Below are 22,952 nucleotides of genomic sequence, written 5' to 3' on the forward strand. Positions count from 1 at the left end.
TCCTGAGTGCCAGTACTGCTGCAGGGTAGGGGAGCCAGCACTGCTGCAGATTGGGGCTGGGGTAGGTAGGAGACAGCGAGGGTAGTTACCTGTTAAGGATATAGGGCTGCGTTTGCATATCTAGCGCAACATAATTTTTTCGAAGTCCTGATGGACCTTAGTATTCCAGTCAACTCTCATTTCCCCATTTTGCAGATTAGCCTAAAGAGGAACTGGTGGCTTTAGGAGAACTGTTGAATTTTTTTTTTCTTTGTTTCAGCAACTGCTTTCTTTCTCATCGGTTCAGTTTATACCAAGCTAACTGGCTACAGCTTAGGGCTGGCTTGTGGCCGGGCTGTCTGAACCATGAATAGCTTCAAGGGTGCCATCCTGTTCTGGGCAGTGGCAGCATGGGCTAAAACGGGCGAGGTCTTGGCAGAGATAGAAGAGGTTGGATTTCAAAAATGCAAGAATGCCTTAAAACTGCCTGTTCTGGAAGCTTTACCTGGAGGGGGCTGGGATAATTTGCGGAATGTGGACATGGGAGGGGTGATGGACTTGACTTACACCAACTGCAGGACCACAGAGGATGGACAGTACATCATCCCCGATGAAATCGTAACCATTCCCCAGAAACAGAGCAACCTGGAGATGAACTCAGAAATCCTGGAATCCTGGATGAATTACCAGAGCAGCACCTCCTACTCCATCAACACGGAGCTCTCCCTTTTTTCCAAAGTCAATGGCAAGTTCTCTCCTGAGTTCCAGAGGATGAAGACCCTTCAAGTGAAGGACCAGGCTGTAACCACTCAGGTTCAGGTAAGAAACCTGATCTACACAGTCAAGATCAACCCTATTTCAAAACTGAACTGGGGATTTAAGAAGTTGCTCATGGACATCTCTGACCGTCTGGAGAACAACCAGACCCGGATGGCCACCTACTTGGCAGAGCTCCTGGTCCTCAACTTTGGTACACACGTCATCACCAGTGTGGACGCTGGGGCTGCTCTCATTCAGGAGGACCACATCAGGTCCTCCTTCTTAGAGAACAGTCAGATCAGCCGTAGCGCTGTGACTGCATCTGCTGCAGGTGTTTTCCTCAATGTCGTGAACTTCAGATTTGAAGAGAACTACACATCACAGGATGTCTTCACCAAGAGCTACCTCTCAAACCGAACCAACTCCAGGGTGCGAAGCATTGGAGGGGTTCCTTTTTACCCAGGCATCACCCTGCAGGCCTGGCAGCAGGGCATCACCAACCACCTGGTGGCCATAGATCGTGCTGGCCTGCCTCTGCATTTCTTCATCAACCCCGACATGCTGCCTGACTTGCCAGGGCCCTTGGTGAAGAAGTTGTCTAAGACGGTGGAAAGTGCCGTGAGGCGCTACTACACGTTCAACACCTACCCTGGGTGCACAGATCTTAATTCTCCCAACTTCAATTTTCAGGCCAACACTGATGATAGCTCTTGTGAAGGGAAGATGACCAACTTTTCCTTTGGCGGCGTTTTTCAAGACTGCACCCAGCTCTCGGGGAACGAGGCTGTCCAACTCTGCCAAAAGTTGGAGCAGAAGAATCCACTCACTGGCGAGTTCTCCTGCCCCTCTGGCTACTCCCCAGTCCACCTGCTCTCTCAGATCCACGAGGAGGGTTACAACGGGCTGGAGTGTCAACGGAAGTGCACCCTCCTCGTCTTCTGCAAGACGGTGTGTGAAGATGTGTTCCGAGTGGCAAAGGCTGAATTTAGGGCTTTCTGGTGTGCGGCCAGTGGCCAAGCACCAGAAAACTCAGGATTGCTTTTTGGGGGCCTCTTCAGCGGTAAGAGCATTAACCCTTTGACAAATGCACAGTCATGCCCAGCTGGCTATGTTCCATTGAGACTCTTTGAAAGCCTCAGGGTATGTGCCTCTCAGGACTATGAGTTGGGATACAGGTTTTCAGTCCCCTTTGGTGGGTTCTTTAGTTGTGCAGTCGGGAACCCCTTGGTGGATTCTGCCATATCCAAGGATTTGGGGGCACCTGCTCTGAAAAAGTGTCCTGGGGGCTTCAGCCAACACCTAGCCCTCATCAGCGATGGGTGCCTAGTGTCTTACTGTGTCAAGTCTGGGCTCTTTACAGGAGGGTCTCTGCCCCCCGTCAGGCTCCCGCCTTTTACCCGGCCTCCCCTCATGAGTCAGGCTGCCACCAACACTGTCATAGTGACTAATACTGAGACTTCAAGCTCCTGGATTAAAGACCCCCAGACCAATCAGTGGAGGCTGGGGGAGCCATTAGAGCTACGCAGAGCCATGAAGGTCATCCATGGGAACGACAGTGGTCTCTCGGGAGGAGCAGCTGCTGGGGTTACAGTGGGGGTCACCACCGTCCTGGCAGTTGCCATCACCCTGGTCATCTATGGTGCCCGGAAGTACAAGAAGAGGGAATACCAGGCAATCGAGGACGAAAGGAAGAGTTTCGCTTCAAGCACTGAAGAGGCTAGAGACACCCCTGCCCAAGAGCAGGAGCAGAGTCCAGCCTAAATCTCTCCCGGGAAACTGTTTCATTTCCGAGCTGAGCTTCAAGCATGTCTTTCATTCCCTCTCTCCACTTCTGCCTTCTTAACGACTGAAGTGGCAAGTGCTACAAAAAGCAGGTATAACTTTGTAACTTCTTTAGGTCTCTGGGCCGGGAAATTAATAGTGACAAGGACAGTTTGGGAGCAGTTGTGACTTTCTAAGCAAAAGTCATCCTGGGGACTAAAACATAAAGGGGGTATCTTTTCTTGATGTGCACTATGAATTAGCTTCACCTGAATGTATACGTGTAAAAAGAGAGGAGGGAGAATGTTGACATATGAATTTGGAAATGATGTATTTAATCTGAGGTTGGCCATGGTTTCCAATTCATGGGCTATAAGAATTTATGCTTTTAAGTGTTAGCCTCCCACTGTTTTGCTTTTTAAAAGCTGTCTGGATCTACCTCCTGCTCCTGGAGGCGACAGAGCCCCCAGGAGACACAGGAAGTCCTGCTTGGCCACAGCTTTTCAGCTTTGAGAGCTCTGTGTCAATGGGCTGTGTCCTCTTCTCTGGGTCATCTCAGCATCATCTGAACAGACAAATATTGCTTATACCTAGCCCATGTTTTCCAACTTCCCCACAATTTAAGACTTACTTAGACCAGACCACTCTTGGACTTTGGACTAGTGTCGTAAAGTCCTCAGAAGATATTTTAACTTATACGCATCTATTAGGATGTCAAGGGAGAAGGGATAGTTTGTAGAAAAGGAGTAAGTGAAGAAAGGGTAAGAACTGGGAAAGAGTCTGGTGTTCAGGGGAAATTGGAATTCTTACCTACAGCCAACTACCTGGCTTTTCCCTCTTAGCTCGTCGTAAATGAGGCAAAGAAAGGAGTGTAGATTTGGGTTGAACAAGCATTACAGTTTCCTGTCTGTTACCAAAGTGCAACCCTTTCCTCTTCCATGAGTGGCCCTTAGTCTTTCTGACTCCCATCACATGCACATACACCCCCAAACACACACACACACATACACACACACACACAGAGACACACACACACACACACATGCACACAGCACATTCCAACAAGAAATCCTCATTTTTTCTGGGGGTGGGAGACAAGGGAAAAACCATGAAGTCAAAGTAAGCCCACACCTAAATTTTTCATCCTCCCTAAAAACAAAACAGAGTAGACATCAATGATGTACCCTACCTTGATTTTTATTCCAGCAGAAAGGGGTCTGCCATGATAAAATCCATGTTTTTAAATGAAATGAAAGGGCATCCACCACCATTTGTGACATATGTCTTTCCGTTCCAAGCTGACTTCCCTGGGGCACCTAAGAGGATGCATGATTGTCCCCTGGCAGTTGGGGCTCTGCCCAGTTTTAATACCACTCTCACCTAATTGTAATTATCAGGGTGAATCTTTTAATGTTCCTCCACAACGTTTAAAAAGGTTATATATTTCTTCACCAAATCGAGTGTCATTTGTGAGTGATCTGTGAAGGATCATTTGTCCTCTCCTCATTAACATTCACAACCAAGAGCTTAGGTTTACAAAAGGTCCTTCTTCTGAGGAGCTTGGAGCGTCCCAACCTGTGGGAAGATGGGAAGAAGCTTCTTTCACCTTCTACTGTGACACAGAGAAGAGGCACGAATCACAGAATTGGCCCTGTTCTCCTGACTGCCCAACCAAGGACACAGATTTCTACAACTTCTTTAGTTAACCCCGCCCCTTAAGCATTAAAATGTTCTCCTAAACCTCTGGGTGTTTTGTGGGTGAGTTTCAGCCAAGCTAACCACTTTTCTGCAAATACTGACTTTCCCATGAATTCTTTGAAGATTACTGAGTCAGAGACCAAGTAGAGCTATAGGCTCCCAGACTTTTAATGCACTAACCACCCACTGAAATGAAAAACTTCTTCACAGACTTATATTTTGACTAACGAAACGGCACATAAATATGCATTAACATATGTACTTGAGGAACACTCTGTCTGAAATGAGAATAAGGGCATTTGCAGTGTACATTCATCAAACGCTTTTACCAGTCAGAACCCAGAGGGGGGTGTTCCCAGGCTCTGCTTTCCTGACCGGGGAGCTCAGGCTGGGGTCTGTGGAAAGACTAATCCGGCTTTCAAGAAAACCACACTCTGTGGGCTTACAGAAATAGAGACACATTTGGGGGACAAAGGCAGCTTTGCAATTGCATTTTATTTTTGTGCTCTTGTTAGTACTGGGATAATTAATACTAAACATTTATTTGGAAAAAAGCAAACAAACAACAGCTCGTAAACTATTGAAACACACACACTATTGTGTGGTCAGGGGAAGGGAACTTGAAGAAGCGAAACTTCGTAGTTTTTAAGGTTTTCCCCCACAGGTTCATTTACTTATTTCCCCTGCCACATGGGCTGTGTCTTTTAGAGGAACAAGAAGTCAAGCCAGGTCGCTTGGTCAAATGTGTGGGTAGAAAACATGTGGGGAAAAAGAAACAGAGAAAAGGGATTGCCCCCACCCCACCACCCCATCCAGAGGAAGGGCTTGTGGTTGCTTAAAGACTCATAGAGGTACCCCAAATGCCTCAAAGATAGGTGCCATGATCTACAGAAAGCAGAAGGTTGACAACAATTTGTGGTTGTTCACGTATTTGCCATTTATTGTTCTGCACATACACCTCATGAGCACCAGGTGGCGATGTCCTCTCACAGCAACACCAGGGACTTCAAAACACACCAGTCACAAAGATTTACATTAGGACATTCACCTGCCCTCTCCCAGAGACCCACCCCCCATTCAAGTGCCAGTGACCACAGACAAGGAAAGGGGACAGGGCCCTTTCTTGTACCACACCGGGCCTTCCCCCAATCTCCTCATGCACACAACAGTGCAATACCAGGACAAGTACATTTGACCAAGTCTAAAACCACAGAGAAGTCCGAGTTTTACCAAAAAGTAGGGGGAAGGAGATGAAAACACAAAGGCACACACAACCACATATACACAATTAACCTTTAAGAGATGAGCATCTGACAGGATTTGTCTCCCATCCCATTTGTCATCCCTGGAGTCTCAGGAAGGGAGAACCTGGGCTGCTGGTGCTAAGACGATGAAAGGAAAGGCATGGAATTCCCTGCCTGAGCCAGGGCATCAGCAGGGCTTCTGGTGGGGAAACATCCTGTGCCAGCCTGGGTGGGGGGGTGTACACCAGCCTGCTGCTGGCAGGGCTGTGCCTCCCCAGCCGGGCACAAGAGAAAGGGCAAAGGAATGCCCCCCATCTTGTCTGGCAGTGTTAGAAAGGATTCAAGATTCCTTCTGCTCACAAAGTCCCACAAGGAGATGAGGATGAGGTGGGCCCTACTGAGCGTCCTCAGAGAGGAAGGAAAACGGGGCACAGACACAACTGCCATTCTGGAGGAAAGGCTGGGAGGTACAAAGGCGTACTCTCAAAGTAGTATTGCCCCGACGTACAGCCTGCCTTGTACACTCTATGGGTCCCCTTCCCCACCCACATCTTCTTCTCCCTAACGCAAGAAATCCGTTTTTCCCCATTGCCAGTTGTCAGAGGATATCTTCTTTCTTCCCCACCGCCTATCGCACAGTTGGGTTTCTTCCCACTCACCCTCAGTCTACTTCCTCATCCCTGCGGGTGACAAGCCCAGCACATACTTGACAGGGGTGCTGAAGGCGGAGGTGGTACTCAGCCTACAACAAGGCTCTCTAATAACCTCTGGTACATGGTAACCTGGTGAAGGGCACCGGGTGTGACGTTAAACACCACGGGATGTCTCTCCTATCAAGTTCAGATGTTCCTTCCCGACTGTGGCAGGCAACTATCCCCAGGCAGCAGCAAACTCAGGACGAACATCTGGATCTGCTGGTGGCATAAAATGGCTGCAACTGACAGGAAAGATTGGAGCTAACATGACAGACACAATTCGGCCTATCAGAGCTCCCTCTGCTGGAGCCAATCAACGTCCCTATAGCCAGTTGGAAAACGAGGAAAGGCTCAGCACCAGCATGTCCTGAGGAACAGGGTGACACTCAGGTAAATCTGATGGCCACAATGATGTCAGAATGGCTTCATGCCAGCCAGCAAACAGCAATAAAGCTGCTTCTCAGGGAAGCTTGGTTTCCGGTTCTAACTTAAGTACCATTTTTGAAGGTTCTGTTGTTTCAACTTTTCTAACATCAAAAACCTTCCAAATATTATGAAATATATATATGCATATATATACGTCAAACCCCCAAAACATGAGGTATATAAATTCAAATTAGTATCCAGAGGAACTTCCCCCAAACACATAGTTCAAAGAACCCACTTTCAAAGGGGGAATTGGGTTTCCTTTCTTGATCCCCCTTCTCTCCTCCCTGACCCCCAATTCATTTCTTAATGGGAGCCAAAGGCAAGAGGAATGTTGGGGAGGGGATAGACAGGGTCTTGGGACACAACCCAGACGCAGGTTGGACTGGACCATAAGGTGGGCCTAACCCTGTTGCTATGAGCGAAAGAGGCCCCCTCCATGTTCTAGGTCAATCTGTAATAGATGAAGGCAGTGAGGGGCCCAGCACCACCTCTGGGCTCAGATTAGCAAATTTGCATGGACACAGATTGAAGACCTCAGAAAAATAAGACTGGATGGAGATTGGCTCAGATCCAATCTTGAAAGAGATACAAAAAGGGGTCAGTCCAGCTTTCACCTTACACATCTCCCCACAGTTCTGTTTCCATCAGAGTCCAAGTTTACCATGGGATGGGTTGTCAAAGGGTGAGAGAAGTTCAGGGAGAGACCACAGCCTGGCTCTCTGATCCCCATCAGAACTGGGGTTTGACATCTTGCAAAACAGAGCGTGGGAATATGATGGGACTCTCCACCAACCTGGCGCAGTGGTATGCACACATACACACACATACACACATATATGCACAGACACAGATGGCACAGAGTCCAGCACAGGCTCTACTCACAGTGACTTGATGAAACTCATGGAATCTTTGAGCTGGTCTGGGATGATTTGGGAAAAAGGCTATGGGCTCCTCTCCCTGAGGACAGTTCAGATGCTAAATAGGATGCAGGCTCTGGTCTAATCAGAGAGTGGCTGGAAACATCATGGGGTGCCATCCAGAGAGGAATCCCAGAGCCCATCCATCTGCATGAGAGAACCAGATGCCTCTTTGGACAGGTCAAAGGTGTAAGGAGGAGGGAGGGCACAGAGAAACCAAAGACTATCATGAGAGCTGAGCGTGCTCCCAGAACCCTTTGTATCCCTGACCCTCTTGGCAAGAAGTGCTTCCTCGCTGTACACCAAGGCATTTATTTCTGATGTCACAGCAGTTTAGCGGTTCACCCCTTTGCCCCCCAACCTTGCACAGTGAGAGCTCCTCACCCCAGTAGCGGAGAGAAAAGCAGAAACTCCACTCTTGAAGCAGAGTGGAAGCAGCAGGAAGCCAGCTGAGGCAATGAACCTCAGGCTTCACAAGGCCAGGGTATGGAGTGCCCTTGCACTATCCAAACCCTAAGTGTGCTGATCATGGCCCCATTTAGGGGGAGGGGTGGGGGCGGTGTTCTTGCCTACCCAGCACCGAAAACTCCATGGGAACAGACCCGGGATGGCCCTCATCCCATGTGGTGGATGAGGTTTATGAATGACATTCCCTATTCAATCTGGCTCCCCCCTGTGGCTGGGAGGGATGGGGGATGGAGACAGGCCGGTGGGGAGATGAGGGAGTTGGGAGGGCAGGGCACCAACTTCTACCTTGACTCTCCCCACAACCCTCCCCCTCAAAGCCCTTCCAGCTCAGTCCTTCTCCTGGGCAGTGCTGTCCTCAGAAATGCCCTGGGCAGCCAGTTCAGCCAGCACATTATCCAGGTAATTGGCATCTGGGTAGCCATGGCCAGTGAGATTAGAGCCAAACTCTGTCTTGTGGTGGACCTCATTCCAGATGACAGTGTCTGATTCGCCCGTGGTGCTGGAGGTACCAATGGCAAAAATGAGGCGGCGATCCCAGGCCACCAGCAGCAGCTTCAGAACCTGTGAGAAAAAAGGCAGGAGAACAAAGTCCGACATACAGAGTTGGTCAAAGACTATCCCTTGGTTGGTAGAGAATCCTCCCAAGAGCCCCACCCCTTCCTGTATCACGACACCCTAAGCAGCGCAATGATTGGAAAATTTGGATGTGGGGTCAGGGACCTGCAGGTAAGTCTTGGCTCTGTCACCGGCTACCTGTGTGACCTCAGACAAGTTATATCACCTCTCTGGGCTTTAATTTTCTTATTTATTAATGCAATTGTACAATCTGCCTCTAAATGTTGTGAGCAATTTAGCAGGCACCACGTGAAAAGCACTTTCCTGGTAGTGCCTGGCACACATTATTCAACAAATGTGAGTGACATACATCATCACAGCTGTGTTTTGAAAGATAGGACCTAGGAGTTCAAGGCACTTCTGAGCTGAGATCTTCTGAAGATGTGCCCTCTGGCACCACCACCACCACCTGAATGTGGTATTGGTTTGCCCGCAGCTAAACTTGAGGGATGTTTCTCCAATGGTGTGGTTCAAGCTCTTCAAGGCTATTTCATATTTATTTTCTCATCTGGTCCTCACAACCATACTGTGAGGCAGCTCTGGCAGGTACTGTTATTGCCTATTTTACAGGTGAGGCCCAGAGAGGTGTTAAGGCTAGCAGAATATTCTAATTCAGCTAAAATTTAAAAAATATATACAAAGGGTGCCAAAACAATGTATACACATTTTGAGAGAGGAAAAAAAACCCCTATATTAAAATTGTAATATTCAATATATATTAATAATAAAAGACGAATACAAGTCACGTTTGACTTCTGCAATTACAAGAGGTGCTCAAAGTGGTTATCACCGTGTAATTTTAATAGAGATTTTTCCTTTCTTAAAATGCATATACTTTTGGGGGGCACCCTCTGTATATCTTTGTTGAGCAAGACAAATGCCTGAATCCTGTCCTGCATGAAGAAGGCACCTGATAAAAATGCACTGGGTTCAAAACTGAACTATCATAAGCATGATATGAACCAGAGGTGGGGAATCATAATAGTACAGACACTAAAACTATGAGCTACCATTCCATGCCCCAGAACAGTGCTTCTCAAGCGTTCCTGTGCTGTTAGATCACCTGGGACCTTGTCAAAATGAAGTAGATTCTAAGGTGCTGCATTTCTATCAAGTTTCTAGATCTTGCCACTGGTGTTGACCCCAGGACCAGCTGTATAGCAGCAAAATCCTAAAGGAAGGATCCTGACATAGATGAACTACTGCCAGTAATATCCAGGAGAGGAAAAAGCCACAGCCCCACCCCCACCACCCTACAGGAAAAAATTCTGATCCCATACACCTTTACCTATGGTTGACTCAGCTATGACCTTGTTACTATGCGCATCTAGAGTTAAGACAGACCCAGTTCTCTTTTGCCGGTGCATCATAGGGAGCAAAACTTAGAGTCCTGTCATAGAAGTAAATAACCTGACACCTCCACTCTTACTTTTCTCCCTTTCTCGCTGTCTGGAAGGTAACAGTGTCGCGGGAAGCCACGGGCGCTGAAACTCTTGCCAGGATTCGGATGTTCCGGCCCCTGAGCAGAAGGAAAGAAAGAGAAGAGCATTTTTCAAAATATTTCTGGTGAGGGGGTGCAGCCTGTGACTAATTCAAATAATCATGGCAATAGTAACGGCCATAGAGTCTAGACAGAGAACAGACCCACAAAACAGTCGGAGTGGTCACTCAACATGCTCACTTTGGAGCCCTCAGGCCTGGCTTTGGACACGAGCTGCTGTGGAGTCCTCTCTCCGCGTGTGGGTTCCCCATCTGTTAGATATGGCGGATGTGAAATTCTCATTTTGTGAGACTACTAGGAATGTTAAGTGAGCCCGGCGCTTGCTGCATACTAAGAGCTCAGTAAATATTTATCAGCACCGTCATCATCATGTATTCTGACTGTTTTCTGTTACATAAGAGGACAACTGCAGCCCGCAGAGGTTAAATGACTTCTACGATGTTATGGGCTTTGCCAAACCTGATTTCCAGAGGCACATGCTGGATGTCTTACCTCCAAACGACTCAGGATAACACAGATGCCTCTGAGCTATGAGCCATGCAATCAGAATTATCTGAAGTATTCTTGTGGATTTTGTCCTCTGTCCTCATGGGTTCTTGTTTGTTTTCTTGTTTGACAATACGGATTGGGAAATTCATGACTAAAAATCTAGCAACATTTCAATTGTCATCACCCTATCTTATTAAGCAGTCTCAGGCCACTGGATGGGAACAAAACTGAAGCAGAATTTAGCCAGAAATTAGACCTCCTCCTCCAGGGTGGGCTCACAGGCCCCTTTGAGAAATTCAGGAAAAGTGAGGGATTTTTGTCCAGTAACATATTTTCCCCAAATGTTTGTCTATAGTTTCTGAGCATCTCTGACCCAGTCAGAGCCTGTGGAACCCTGTTTTAAAATCCTTTCTAGATGAAACCAATATAACATTGATAATTCCATGCTTGTCCTGGCACCAGCTCCCATACAGAGGATCCGTAAATGTGCCCTGGCTGAAAAAATGAACGAGTGAGTGAATATATGAATGAACGACAAAACTGCAAGAAAACACAGGTTTTTCATTTTCTCTTATTATGGATCATGGTTCCAAAATGTTATTAAAATTCTGTGATTTTATTTATTTTTTTTTAATAGCATGGTTCAAGATCATCTTTGGTTTGGCAAACAGAACGGCAGTGGGGTCTCGGAGAAGGGAGCAATCGCTGTGAGCTGAAAGAGGCCACAGTGTCTTCTTGGAGATGCAGGATGAGACAGTTCTGAATTCCACACTGACATGCAATCACTCCACATTTGCCACATTCCCATGGCCACGGCTGTGTCTAAGCCAGGTTGCCTGACTGCAGGGCCAGTTCCCACCAGGGCTCTGCCTCCTCCTCGCTTGCCTGGGACTCGCCTGCTGTGCGGCCAGCACAGATGCCTGCCTGGCGCAGACCCAGCAAGGCTGTGTGCTCCTGGCACGTTGCTAAGCGAAGCAGTCACGACTCTGCCTCGGCCCAGATCAGAGTTTCTCCCCCAGGGAACTGTTCTCTGCGGCGAAGGCTGAGCTTAAAGGTCTCTACTCCTCACGGAGCCCAAGTTTCCATGGATGGGCTGAGAAAGGGCAATGCAATCGTGATCTTAATCGGGGAGGCCCCAAATTAGACTCTTCCTTATGGCCCTTCAACACCCCCACCTTCTATCCTCTGCAACTCTACCGTCTCCTCCTACTAAAAATGTTCTTCTCCATGTCTTCATGCATTTCAAGTCTCTCCTAGCTACTGCCCTGCACCAGAGAGTCTTTTCCGACCCTCCCAGTCACACAGACGCGGGCCCTCTTCCTTAGTCTGATAAGTAGGGTACTCCATAATGAGGGCGACCAGGTATTGAGCACCCAAGTACTGTGCCCGGGACCACAATATGCACACACAAGCATTATCTCCCATCCTCACAAAACCCCTGCATATTAGGTTCCCGGCTATAGGGATAAGGAAATCAAGTCAGGAAGGTCAAGTGAGGACCAGCCAGGACTTTTGCAGGCCTTTTGCTGCCGGTGTGCACACTGCCTCCCACAGCTTTTATCAGTGGTGCACACCCTGTTTGGCTCTGTAGCTTAGTGATGTATAGTGATTTTTCCCTGACTGGTTGGCAACTCCCTCAAAAAAGAACCGTGTTTTTCATTGAATTCTTTTATAGGCTATCACATCTCCCTGTTTTATTTCTTCCACACCACTTATCACTATTTGGAAGTACCTTGTTTATTTATCTGTTTACTTTATTGTCTTCCTTCTCCCCCTGGAATGAGGACTCCAGGGAGCAAGGACTGTGTCCATTTTGCTCATCAATGTTTCTCCAGCATCTGGTCCATAATCCACACTCAAAGTTTGTTAAATAAATGACAAAACGGAAGAAGGCAAGGAGGAGGGAAGAGAGAGTTGAATTATAAATACTAACTAAAGAAATGAATCTGGTAAACAGCCTAGAACTTTTAGGAAAAGCTTCAGTGTGTGACACATTTGTATTTGCACTCAGGAAAATTGTTCAATTTGTTCCTTAGGATTGTCTTTCAAAGACTCAAAAGAGGAAAGAAATGCCCACAAAAATCAAAGCCAAGGAATAGCTATCAAATGACAAATGTAAATACCATCTGACAGAGAAATTCCACTTCTAGAAAATTATTCTACAGATATACTCGCATGCATACAAAGTTATTCATTCCAGCATTATTTGCTGTAGCAAAAGAGTGGAAACCATCCATATGCCCATCAAATGAAAACTGCTGAATATGAATTACGGTATCTTTATACAATGGGCTTTTCCACAAGCTAAGAAAGAATGACGAAGCTTTCTCTATATGGACATACAAAGATCTACAGACTATCTTGTTAACTGAAAAATGCAGAGGGCAGAGCAATATGTCTAAAACGTCACACTTTGTGTGAAAATGGGAGAAGTGGACGCAGGCTTTGTTGCTTATGCACAAAGGATCCTGGAAGGGGACAAAAGAAAGTAAGAACAGTGGTGGAGAGTGGGGGAGGCTGAGACCCAGTAGATGGGGGACAAAAGTGGAAAGGAGACTTTTGGGCGTATAACATTGTCTTAGCTCAGGCTGCTATAACAAAATGCCACAAACTGGGTGGCTTTTAGCAACAGAAATTCATTTCTTACAGTTCTGGAGGCTGGGAAGTCCAAGATCAAGGTGTGGGCAGATGTGATGTCTGGTGAGTCTCCACCATATAACTTGTTTGGTTTCACAGGTTCACAGCTGGAGGGTAGTTTGCTTCAAGATAAATCATACCTTGAGTCTCACTCATATCTGATTTAGGTGATATTTAGACAAGAGTTTGGACTTAGATGCTGGAATGAGTTAAGACTTTTGGAACTACTAGGATGGAATGAACGTATTGGGCATGTAGAAGGACATGAATTTTAGAGGACCAGGGGTAGAATGTTATAGACTGAAAGTCTGTGTCCCCCCAAAATTAATATGTGGAAACCAAATATTCAACATGATGGTATTAGGAGGTGGGGGCCTTTTGTAGGTGATTAGGTCATGAGGGTGGAGCCCTCATGAATGGGATGAGTGCCCTCATAAGAGAGATCCCAGAGAGCTCCCTTTCTCCTTCCACCAAGTGAGCACACAGAAGGAAGATGGCCGTCTATGAACCAGGAAGAGGGCTCTCACCAGACACCAAAACTGCTGGCACTTTGTTCTTAGACTTCCCAGCCTCGAGAAATTTCTATTTCTTTTTTTTTTTTAAAGATTTTTATTAAAAATATAGCTAACATACAATATTATATGAGTTTCAGGGGTACACCATAGTTGTTCAACATTTATAGACCTAAAGAAGTGATTGCCATGATAAGTCCAGCAATAATCTGACACCATACTATGCTATCATAATATTACTGACTATGTTCCCCATGCTGTACATTACATCCCCATGACTTATTTGTTTTATACCTGGAAATTTGGACCACTTATTCCTCTTCATCTTTCCCTCCTTTTAAAAATTTTTAAATTTACAGTTGACATTCAATATTTTATATTAATTTCAAGTGTACAGCATAGTGGTTAGACATTTATTATAATTTAAGAAGTGATCTCCTATGCTTTACTTTACATCCCCATGACTATTTTGTAACTAACAATTTGTACTTCTTAATCCTTTCACCTTTTTCACCCTGCCCCCAACCCCTTCCCAGTTGTCACCCCAATAAACCTAGTACCCATCTGACACTACACATAGTTATTACAATATTATTGATTATATTCCTTATGCTATACCCTACATTCCCATGACTACTTTGTAACAACCCATTTGTACTTCTTAATCCCTTCCCTTTTTTTCACCCACACCCCCAACCTCACTCCCATCTAGCAACCATCAAAATCTTCTCTGTATCTATGAGTTTGTTTCTGATTTGTTTGTCTATTTTGTTCTTTAGATTCCACATATAAGTGAAATCACTTTTCATCTGTCTTTCTCTAACATACTCCACTCAGTACAATACCCTCTAGGTCCATCCATGACACCACAGATGACAAGAACCCATTCTCTTCCATGGCCGAGCAAAATTCCATTGTATATATGTACCACCTCCTTTTTATCCATTCATCCATCAACATATACCCAGGCTGCCTCCACGTCTTGGCCATTGTAAATAATGCTGCAATGAACACATGGATGCACTTGTCCCCTTGAAGTAGCATTTTGGGTTTCTTTGGATAAATACCCAGAAGTGGGATTACTGGGTCCTTTTTAGTCTCTTGTAATAGCCTTTGTTTTAAAGTCTATTTTATCTGGTATAAGTATGGCTACTCAGCTTTTTGTTTGTTTGTTTCCATTTTTATGAAATATTTTTTTCCATCACTTTAGTTTCCATCTGTGTGTGTGTCTTTCAATCTGAAGTGATTCTCTTATAGAGAATATAGCATATGTAAGGGTTTTGTTTTCTTATCCATTAAGCCTTCCTATGTCTTTTGAGTGGAGCAGTTAATCCATTTACATTGAAAGTAATTATTGATAGATATGTAGCTATTGCCATTTTATTATTCACAATTTTGATCTTATCCTCCTGTTTTAAGAAGTCCCTCTAACATTCCTTGTAATACTGGTTTGGTGGTGATGAACTCCTTTAGCTTTTTCTTGTCTGGGAAGCTCTTTATTTGTCCTTTGATTCTAAATGAGAGTTTTGCTGGGTAGAGTAATCTTGGTTGTATGTCCTTGCTTTTCATCATGTTGAATATTTTGTGCCAATCCCTTCTGCCCTGCAAAGTTTCTGTTGAGAGTCAACTGATAATCTTATGGGAGCTCCCTTATAAGTTACTAGTTGCCTTTCTCTTGCTGCTTTTAAGATTCTCTCTTTGTCTTTAACCTAGGCCATTTTAATTATAATGTGTCTCGGTGTGAGCCTGTTTGGGTTCATATTGTTTGGGACTCTCTGTTCTTGTATGTCTATTTCCTTCATCAGGTTAGAAAAGTTTTCAGTCATTATTTTTTTAAATAGGTTCTCAATCCCTTGCTTTCTCTCTTCTCCTTCTGGTATCACTATGATGTGAATATTGTTACACTTGATGTTGTCCCAGAGGTCTCTTAAACTATCCTCATTTTTTTGGATTCTTTTTTTATTTTTGCTGTTCAAGGTGGGTGTTTTCTGCTACCGTGTCTTCCAAACTGCTGACTCGATCCTCTGCTTCATCTACTCTGCTGGTGATTCCTTCTAGTGCATTCTTCATTTCATTCATTGTATTCTTCACTTCTGACAGCTTCATTTTTATGGTTTCTATGTCCTTTTCTATGCTTGCTATCTCTTTGTTGAAGTTCTCACTGAGTTCCTTGAGTACCCTTATAACCACTGTTTTGAACACTGTCTCCAGTAAATTGCTTGCCTCCATTTTGTTTAATTTATCCTGTTCTTTTATTTGGGATGCATTTATTTGTTTCCTCATTTTGACTGCTTTGATGTGTTTCTTTCTATGTATTAGGTAGATCTGCTATGTCTCCCAGTCTTGGCCGAGTGGCCTTATGTAGTAGGTGGCCTGACAGTTTCCCTGGTCACATGCTTTGGGTGCTCCAGGAGTGTCCCTTGTGTGGGTTGTGTGTGCCCTCCTGTTATAGTTGAGCCTTGATTGCTATTGGCCTGACAGTGGCTGGGACTGACCCTCAGGCTGATTAGCTGTGGGACTGGCTACATCCATAGCTTATGGGCTGCTGTGTGTGGGGCTAACTCCGGTGAGTATGATTTGCCACAGCAGGCTCTGGTGCCTGTTGAGACTGCCCTTTGTGTATGCCACTTGTGGGGCTAATTGCACAGTGCTCTACTGTGGTGTGAAGCCAAGATCTAAGTATGTTGGTTCTGGGGCCTCTTGGGAGGGGCTCTGATGAAAGCCTAGGTCACCCACTGCCTGTGACTCACTGGGGATTACTTGGTAGGAGCTACAAAGTAATCCGCAGTTGTGCGCTGCCTATGCTAAACCTGGAAGCACGTGGGAGACGACACTCTGTGAACTGAGGACAGCTGCCACCAGTACCGGGCCTGGGGTAGCTCCTCAAAAAGCTGGGACACCCCAAGGCCTGCTGCCACCTACCAACTCCCTTAGTTCAGCCACTGATAAAGACTCATGTGGTATGCAAGTTGGGTGAGGCAGGGTCTCAGGGAGTCACTAGAGTGGGACTAGCTGTGTTCACCAGGTTAATGTAGATTCTGTTTTGGTACCAGTGCTGATCCTGGAGCTACTCAGGAAAAGTCTCACAGCACACCAAGGCCAGTCGTTGCCCTTCTGTGGCCCATGGACACTGATTTCGGAGAAAGAGTGTGGTGTGAGCAGGGCAGGGTGCTCGCTGATAAAGTGCCTCCAGTGTTGGGGGAGTTGGATGGGTCAGGGTCACATTGAGTCAGCACAGCAAAGCCCAGTACCTAACCAGGCCAATCAAATTCAAATTTGGCCGTAAGTGTAGGGGGCGGGTTCAACATATTAAAGATGGTGGCTGCCTGCCCGGCTGCATGGGAGCAGGACCCCACACAGGGAAAAGGCTGACTCTCCTCCAGTCCTGGCCTCAAAGCCACACACCTCAGTCTGCTCCCTGTATTCCTCTGATGCCCCTCAAGTCACTGTCCCTCCAATGGAGCCCAAGGTGAGTGCCTGAGAGTGAGTGAGTCTGTGCAGGGGCCCTTTAAGAGGGCATCTGGGTTTCCCAAAGTCTTCTATCCCACCTGGATGGTTGGAATCCCCACTGTTTTTCACAGCCAGATGTTAAGGGGTCTCCTCTTCCTGGCACCAGTACTCTGGGCTGATGAATTTGGAGTGGTGCTGGCGTCCTTTGCTCATCCAGGGGGAACCTCTGTGGCTGAGATATCCCTCCCTATTTTCAACCACGACACAAAGGTTTGGGACCAGCTCGTTTCATGTCTCCGCCCCACCTACCAGTCTCGATATGGCATCTTTATATCCTTAGTTATAAAAGTTCTTTTCAGCCAGACTTCAGATGGTTCTCCAGGTTGATTGTTCTATAATTTGGTTGTAATTTTAATGTGTTCGCGGAAGGAAGCAGGCATGGTGTTTACTCTACACCACCATTTTGGATCTTCTCTGTATTTATTTTTTTTAAAAGCCTCTCAGTTTGTGGTATTTTGTTACTGCAGCCTGAATAGACTAAGACAAACATTTACCTGCAAACATTTAAACCTAAAACAGTAACAGTTGGCCAAGGCTGGGCTCACCTGAATGCCAGGTGGGATGCTGTAGATGATACGGATGGTTTTGCAGTCTGGGTGGCCAGGCAAGGAGTGTGGGATGAGGTGGTATTCCATCTTCCCAGGAGGCTGGGTGCCTGTCTTCACCCCATAAATGGTCTTACAGGTTGGACACTGCAAACTCCCGTCCTGAGGAGACAAGGCCAGAACAATGAGCTTGGGGAACAGTTTTGGTAATAACTTCCCCACCCAACCCTCAAAAGTGCCAGAGGTAAAGATCTAGGTGGATAAAAAATGCGTCCAAGTGAGTAATGAGCCTTAGTCACTCCCCTGCCCACGTCCTGAGTGAGGCCCTTTCTACTTTCTTCGAAGTAACTGAAGGTACATTCCACAAAAAGCCCCATACTCCATGCTGAGGGACAAGTAAGAGAGACCCTGTCCTTGAGAAGGAGACCAGGCTTTGCACTGTAACTCAGGGCTCTACTGGGGGAAGGGAGATGGGTGACTCTGGATGCATTGATGTAAACGGTCCTGATTTCACAGAGGGCCTGCTGAGGTGTCCGCTGAAAGGGAGGGAAGAGAACCTGGACAGTACATCCTATCCCCAGGATCACAAGAAGAAAGGGACTGAGGAGAAGGAAGGCATGAGTGCACAGGGAGCAATGTGTGTAAAAAAACACTGTCACACAGCTGGGACCAAAGCTTTCCAGGACACCCGCATCTCCTCGGGAAGACAGGGATCCTCTGTGGAGCTATTTACGGACATTTCAATTCAAGCTCTACTCATTTAAAGGCATAGCTGATATTCAGGACAACAGAGTTACTCCATGTGATCAAAGGATGGGAATCCAAGGCTTGGGATCAAGAAGCCAGGGTCCCACTCTCTGCTCTGGCCTTAACCAGCTTCATGACCTTGAGTGAATCACCGTTTCTCTCTAGGCCCTTTTCTCCCCTCTTTTATATAAATAAATAAATAAATAAATAAATAAATAAATAAATAAATAAATGCTTCAAACAATTAGTGCCAAAGAGAATAAAGAATCATGTTCTAAAAAAGATTTTTAAAGCACCATGGAAATAAATGCAGAGGTACTAGATTAGTCTTGAATATAGTCATCAAAGGGGAATGAATATAATAAGAAATCCCTTTAAACCCAAAACAACCTATTAACATGCAAAGTGCCAATGAAACCTTTTAGTTTAGAGTCAGGACACTGAGCATGGGAGACAGCTATGCATCATCCATTCAGGACTGAGGATGCCCTTCCTGAGACAACTGAGAAAGAGCCCCAGCACTTTGGGAAAGTCAATCATAGGGCTACATAAAGATGAAGGAAAATTAATTAATAAAATTGATTCATACAACGTATTAGCCACAATTAATACAAAAGAAGTATCAATTTGAATCATACTAGTAAGAACACCCTATAAAGTAGGTATTGTTTTATCTGCACTTTCCAGATGGAAAAATGAAGTCTCAGAGAGTTGAAAATCTTGCCCAAGATCATTCAGCTACTAAGCCCAAGTTCAATCTTGGGTCAGCTGCCTGTCTTGCCTCTACTCTTTCCCACAGCAAAAGAAGTACAGAGCAGCCCCCAAAATCCAGACATTGTTCGGATGCGTAAGAGGTTGGCGGCTATCAGGGAAATCTCAGACTCTGATACAGTCCAAGCTGAGCCTGCAGAAATGAGTAGGGCTTGACTTCATGGAAATGGGGAAAGACGGTTATTACAGGCTCAGGAAAAATCATGAGAAACGTCAAGGATTTAGAAAAATCGGGGACAGTGTAAGGAGAGAGTTATCATCTAAGGACGCTCCCAGATTCCTGGACACCAGCTGTAACAGGGGAAGACTGCTTCACTGTCTGTAATGGACAGCTTTGCACAACTCCAACAGAGGCATCTTAAGGGACTACCAGCGATACCCAGGACACAATCTGTAATGCTTTTGAAGGGGCAATATCAAGGGTGTTTTGATGAATGATAACTGAAAAATCACTAGTCCTGGAGAAAGAAGGGTGATTGGGAAACCCATCTACATCAGTAGGAATGAACACTCACCATGGCTATGATAAGAACTTCCTTGTACCTCATTGATGGGGGCCCAGCAATGGGCCTCACTCCCCTCAGAACCCTCAGAGACAGAAGTCTATACCTCTCAGACCATCATGCCCAGTGTATAGACTGGGGGGAGTAGGGTAGCATAGCACACAGGGAAGGTAAAGACGGGTTTTGCCACACTATAATTTTGTGGAGGACAGATCCTAATAAGAACAGCCAAGCTCATCACTCCTGCTGCCATGGGACGCCTTTAGGACTCTCCAGATCACCGGGGTACAACCCCAATAGGGTCTTCATGCTCTGGCTCCTCCAGGGCCCAGCGCAGGAGGTGGCCGCAGCCCCATAGGCTGGCACTCACCTTGTTGCCGTTGTTGTACATGGCAACCAGGCAGTAGGTGTGGTAGATGTGGCCGCATCTGGACAGCTTTCCCACCAGGTCAGGCTTGACCGTCGGCTGCGGGCCCTTGTAGCCTGAGGGGGCCGTGAGGCGCTCCATACAGATGGTGCAGTCCTGGGGGTAGCAGGGGACAGAGCAGAGAAGCCATCAGCCCTCACCCTGCATTGGTTCCTGCGTGATCAGAGGTCAGGTGAGCTGTCACTGCTTCTCTTCTGGAAAGCCCATAAACCGGGGTTTATGATTCCCATAAACTTTGGGAATCTAAATATAGCGTTGTCTTGCTTTACACAACAGAAAAATTCCTGAAATAATTCCTGGTGTCGGTACAAGTTAACGTGGGCTGGCCAACAAAATTACAATCTCCTTGAGGTCCGTGATGATGCATTGTCCTTCCTCAGTGTCCCTCAATGGCTAGTGAAGGAAACAAATGCTTGTTGATAGACCCACTGACAAACTTTTATTTAAGCTGAACTTCTGTAAAGGAATTCTAATTCTAGGGTACCAGAGGGGCTGCTATTTAAATAAGTCTACAACATGATTTCTCCACCTGGCACTGTTGACATTGGGGAGAGATAATTCTTTGCTGCGGGGGCACTGCAGGGTGTTTAGTAGCATCTCTGACCTCTACCCCCTGATATCAGTAGCACCCTCACTCCCCTGAAAGTTGTGCAAAATTATCTCTGGTCTAGAACCACTGATCTACATCAAGCTCCCTTTAAAGTCAATTCCCACAGCTCCACATGCTGTTTTTCTCAAATGCAGACTGTCATGTTAAGGTAGTTTAGAATTGATCAGCTCTTTGCTGAATGGGGAGGTGGGAGAAGTTAAGCGGCAGCTCAGGACCACCAACCTTGGAGCCCGGGTGGGCGTCCACTCTGACCAGCTCTGTACCTGTCAGGACTTAGGAAGCAGGTGTTAGCTGCACTGTGCAGAGAACTCCGACAGGAGAAATGCTGGTGGATCATGGGGAAGGGGAGCCCTGCCCGCTTCCTCTGCACTCACCTCCTCCGGTGGGTGCCGGACTTTCTGCAGATACTTCTTCAGCACTTCTTCTGGGGTTTTACCTGTGGGGACAGGGTGATCAGGGGGCCACCAAGACTGAGACAAGGGATCAAACAGCCTTGCCAAGCTGGGTATGACAAAGAAGAGTGTTATCAGCGAGGTTTACAGCAGAAAAGGGGAGGAATTCATTCTGCAATTGGATTTAAGAATTTAAAATGGGACCAGGGGATAAAGAGCAAGAGAGGTGGCGTGAGGAAGGGGGAGGTGCTCTCACCTTCCTTTTCCCCTTGCAGTCATTTCCCTGACTATTTGCAACAAACCCACCTTTTAGCTGAGAAAGACTGAGTGGGCTTCTCTTCCATCTAATCAGAGAGCCTGGACCTGCCCAAACGATGCGATGAGATAACTGAAATGAAAGCACTCTGTGCACTGTTCGGCTTATCACATTTATTTTACAATGTGCTAAGTACTGTCTCCATCTATAATGTGGCGTCAAAGTGATATTATTTTCATGGGAAACCAGGAAGTTATGACCACAGCTTCAGAACTGTCTCCTTTGGCTGTTGATGGTGCAGTCACTGCCAGCAGATGTAGCCAAGCAGCAGGGAAAGGCTGACACTCTTGGAAACGTCCTGACAGGTGCAATGATCCTGGAATTCCTCCCAGGACTGGACTCCTAGGAGGCAGCCCAGCCTGGAAGCAGGGGATGGGATGATACGGCCTCACAAGGAGGCATAGAAAGAAAAAAGTGTCAGTGCCTCCTTGGGAGTCTCTCTTGACTTCTCTAAGCTTCTGTTTTTCACCTATAAAACGGGGAAGTGCAATCGCACTTAAGTCAAAGAATTGCTTTGACAATTAAATGAGCTAATGGACTTATCGCCCTTTGACACGTTGCCGGCTAAGGGTATGGTATGTGCTATTAATAATCACAGGACGAGTGGGAAAGTGCAAAATCCTGTCATTTCCTATCAGATTATGAGCAAGGCAATCGAGTTCATTTCAGCAGAGGAATTTTCATAGACTGGAAAAGTAGGACAAGGGTTTGAGGAAGTGGATCACGCAACAGCCCAAAGCTGGATGCAGGCCCTTCCTTCCCACTGTCCTGCTTCTCTTATAAGAATTAAGCTTCTAATTGCGAGCCTACTACTTGCCAGGCTCTGGGCTCAGTGCAATACACATATGATCAAACTGAAACTTCACCACACGTTTGCAAGGTGGGGGCTTAGGGGTGAAGGTCAAAACATTTACCTGCCAGTGCCAGGTACCAGAAAGACCAGCCACAGGGCTGAGGTAGGGTCCTTTGGTGCCATGGCAGGCACAGGTTGACCCCTTAGTTGTGGGATTGTGAACAGGTAGGAAGGAACTTCTGAAGGAGGGTTCAAGTGTCCACAGTGTCTGGGGACTCTAGAGGGACACAAGACACTGCATATTTGCCAACTGTCATGGATGCTTTCCAGGCCATGCCTGCTGGATCCTGCTTGTGAGTGTTTTCACCCCATTGTAAAGATTAAGAAAACAGAGGCTCTCTGAGATCACACACTTGCGAGTGACAAAGTTGAAATTTGAATCCAGTCTGTTTGGGTTCTAGTGCCAAGGCGATCTTGCTAATGTATTTTGTTTGCGTCACACTTCATATTTCTATAATTTTGCACTGCATTCTTGTATTTCTCAAGGTGTCTCCCTCGGATCCATACACAACAATTCACTTTGGTATGGTCATCAGAACAAGGGCAAGTTAGGCCGGCTTAGCAGATGCAGAAA

At 46.3% G+C, this 22,952-nt stretch overlaps 2 protein-coding genes across 2 annotated transcripts in view; one reads left to right on the forward strand and one right to left on the reverse strand.

The window, feature by feature from the left end:
* Nucleotides 1–242: 242 nt before the first annotated feature.
* On the forward strand, nt 243–4,239 carry MPEG1 (macrophage expressed 1). The gene has a single exon (XM_033119652.1). It carries the CDS (start codon nt 346–348, stop codon nt 2,497–2,499), a length of 2,154 nt encoding a protein of 717 aa, XP_032975543.1. The 5' UTR covers nt 243–345; the 3' UTR covers nt 2,500–4,239.
* A 4,007-nt stretch (nt 4,240–8,246) lies between these two features.
* DTX4 (deltex E3 ubiquitin ligase 4) overlaps nt 8,247–22,952 on the reverse strand; it is a 30,476-nt gene continuing 15,770 nt past the window's right edge. Inside the window, exons 5-9 of the mRNA XM_033119653.1 lie at nt 21,192–21,253; nt 20,151–20,303; nt 17,760–17,921; nt 9,995–10,084; nt 8,247–8,511 (exon numbers count right to left, since the gene is read on the reverse strand). Coding sequence (XP_032975544.1) covers nt 8,278–8,511; nt 9,995–10,084; nt 17,760–17,921; nt 20,151–20,303; nt 21,192–21,253 — 701 coding nt within the window. The 3' untranslated portion in view covers nt 8,247–8,277. The remainder of the gene's footprint in view (nt 8,512–9,994; nt 10,085–17,759; nt 17,922–20,150; nt 20,304–21,191; nt 21,254–22,952) is intronic.

The sequence above is a fragment of the Rhinolophus ferrumequinum genome, chromosome 11 (genome assembly GCF_004115265.2).
Source record: "Rhinolophus ferrumequinum isolate MPI-CBG mRhiFer1 chromosome 11, mRhiFer1_v1.p, whole genome shotgun sequence".
Taxonomy (NCBI): domain Eukaryota; kingdom Metazoa; phylum Chordata; class Mammalia; order Chiroptera; family Rhinolophidae; genus Rhinolophus; species Rhinolophus ferrumequinum.

Bases quoted from the DNA above. Each gene is read 5' to 3' on its own strand.
- MPEG1 (XM_033119652.1), top strand. From the start codon at position 346: ATGAATAGCTTCAAGGGTGCCATCCTGTTCTGGGCAGTGGCAGCATGG.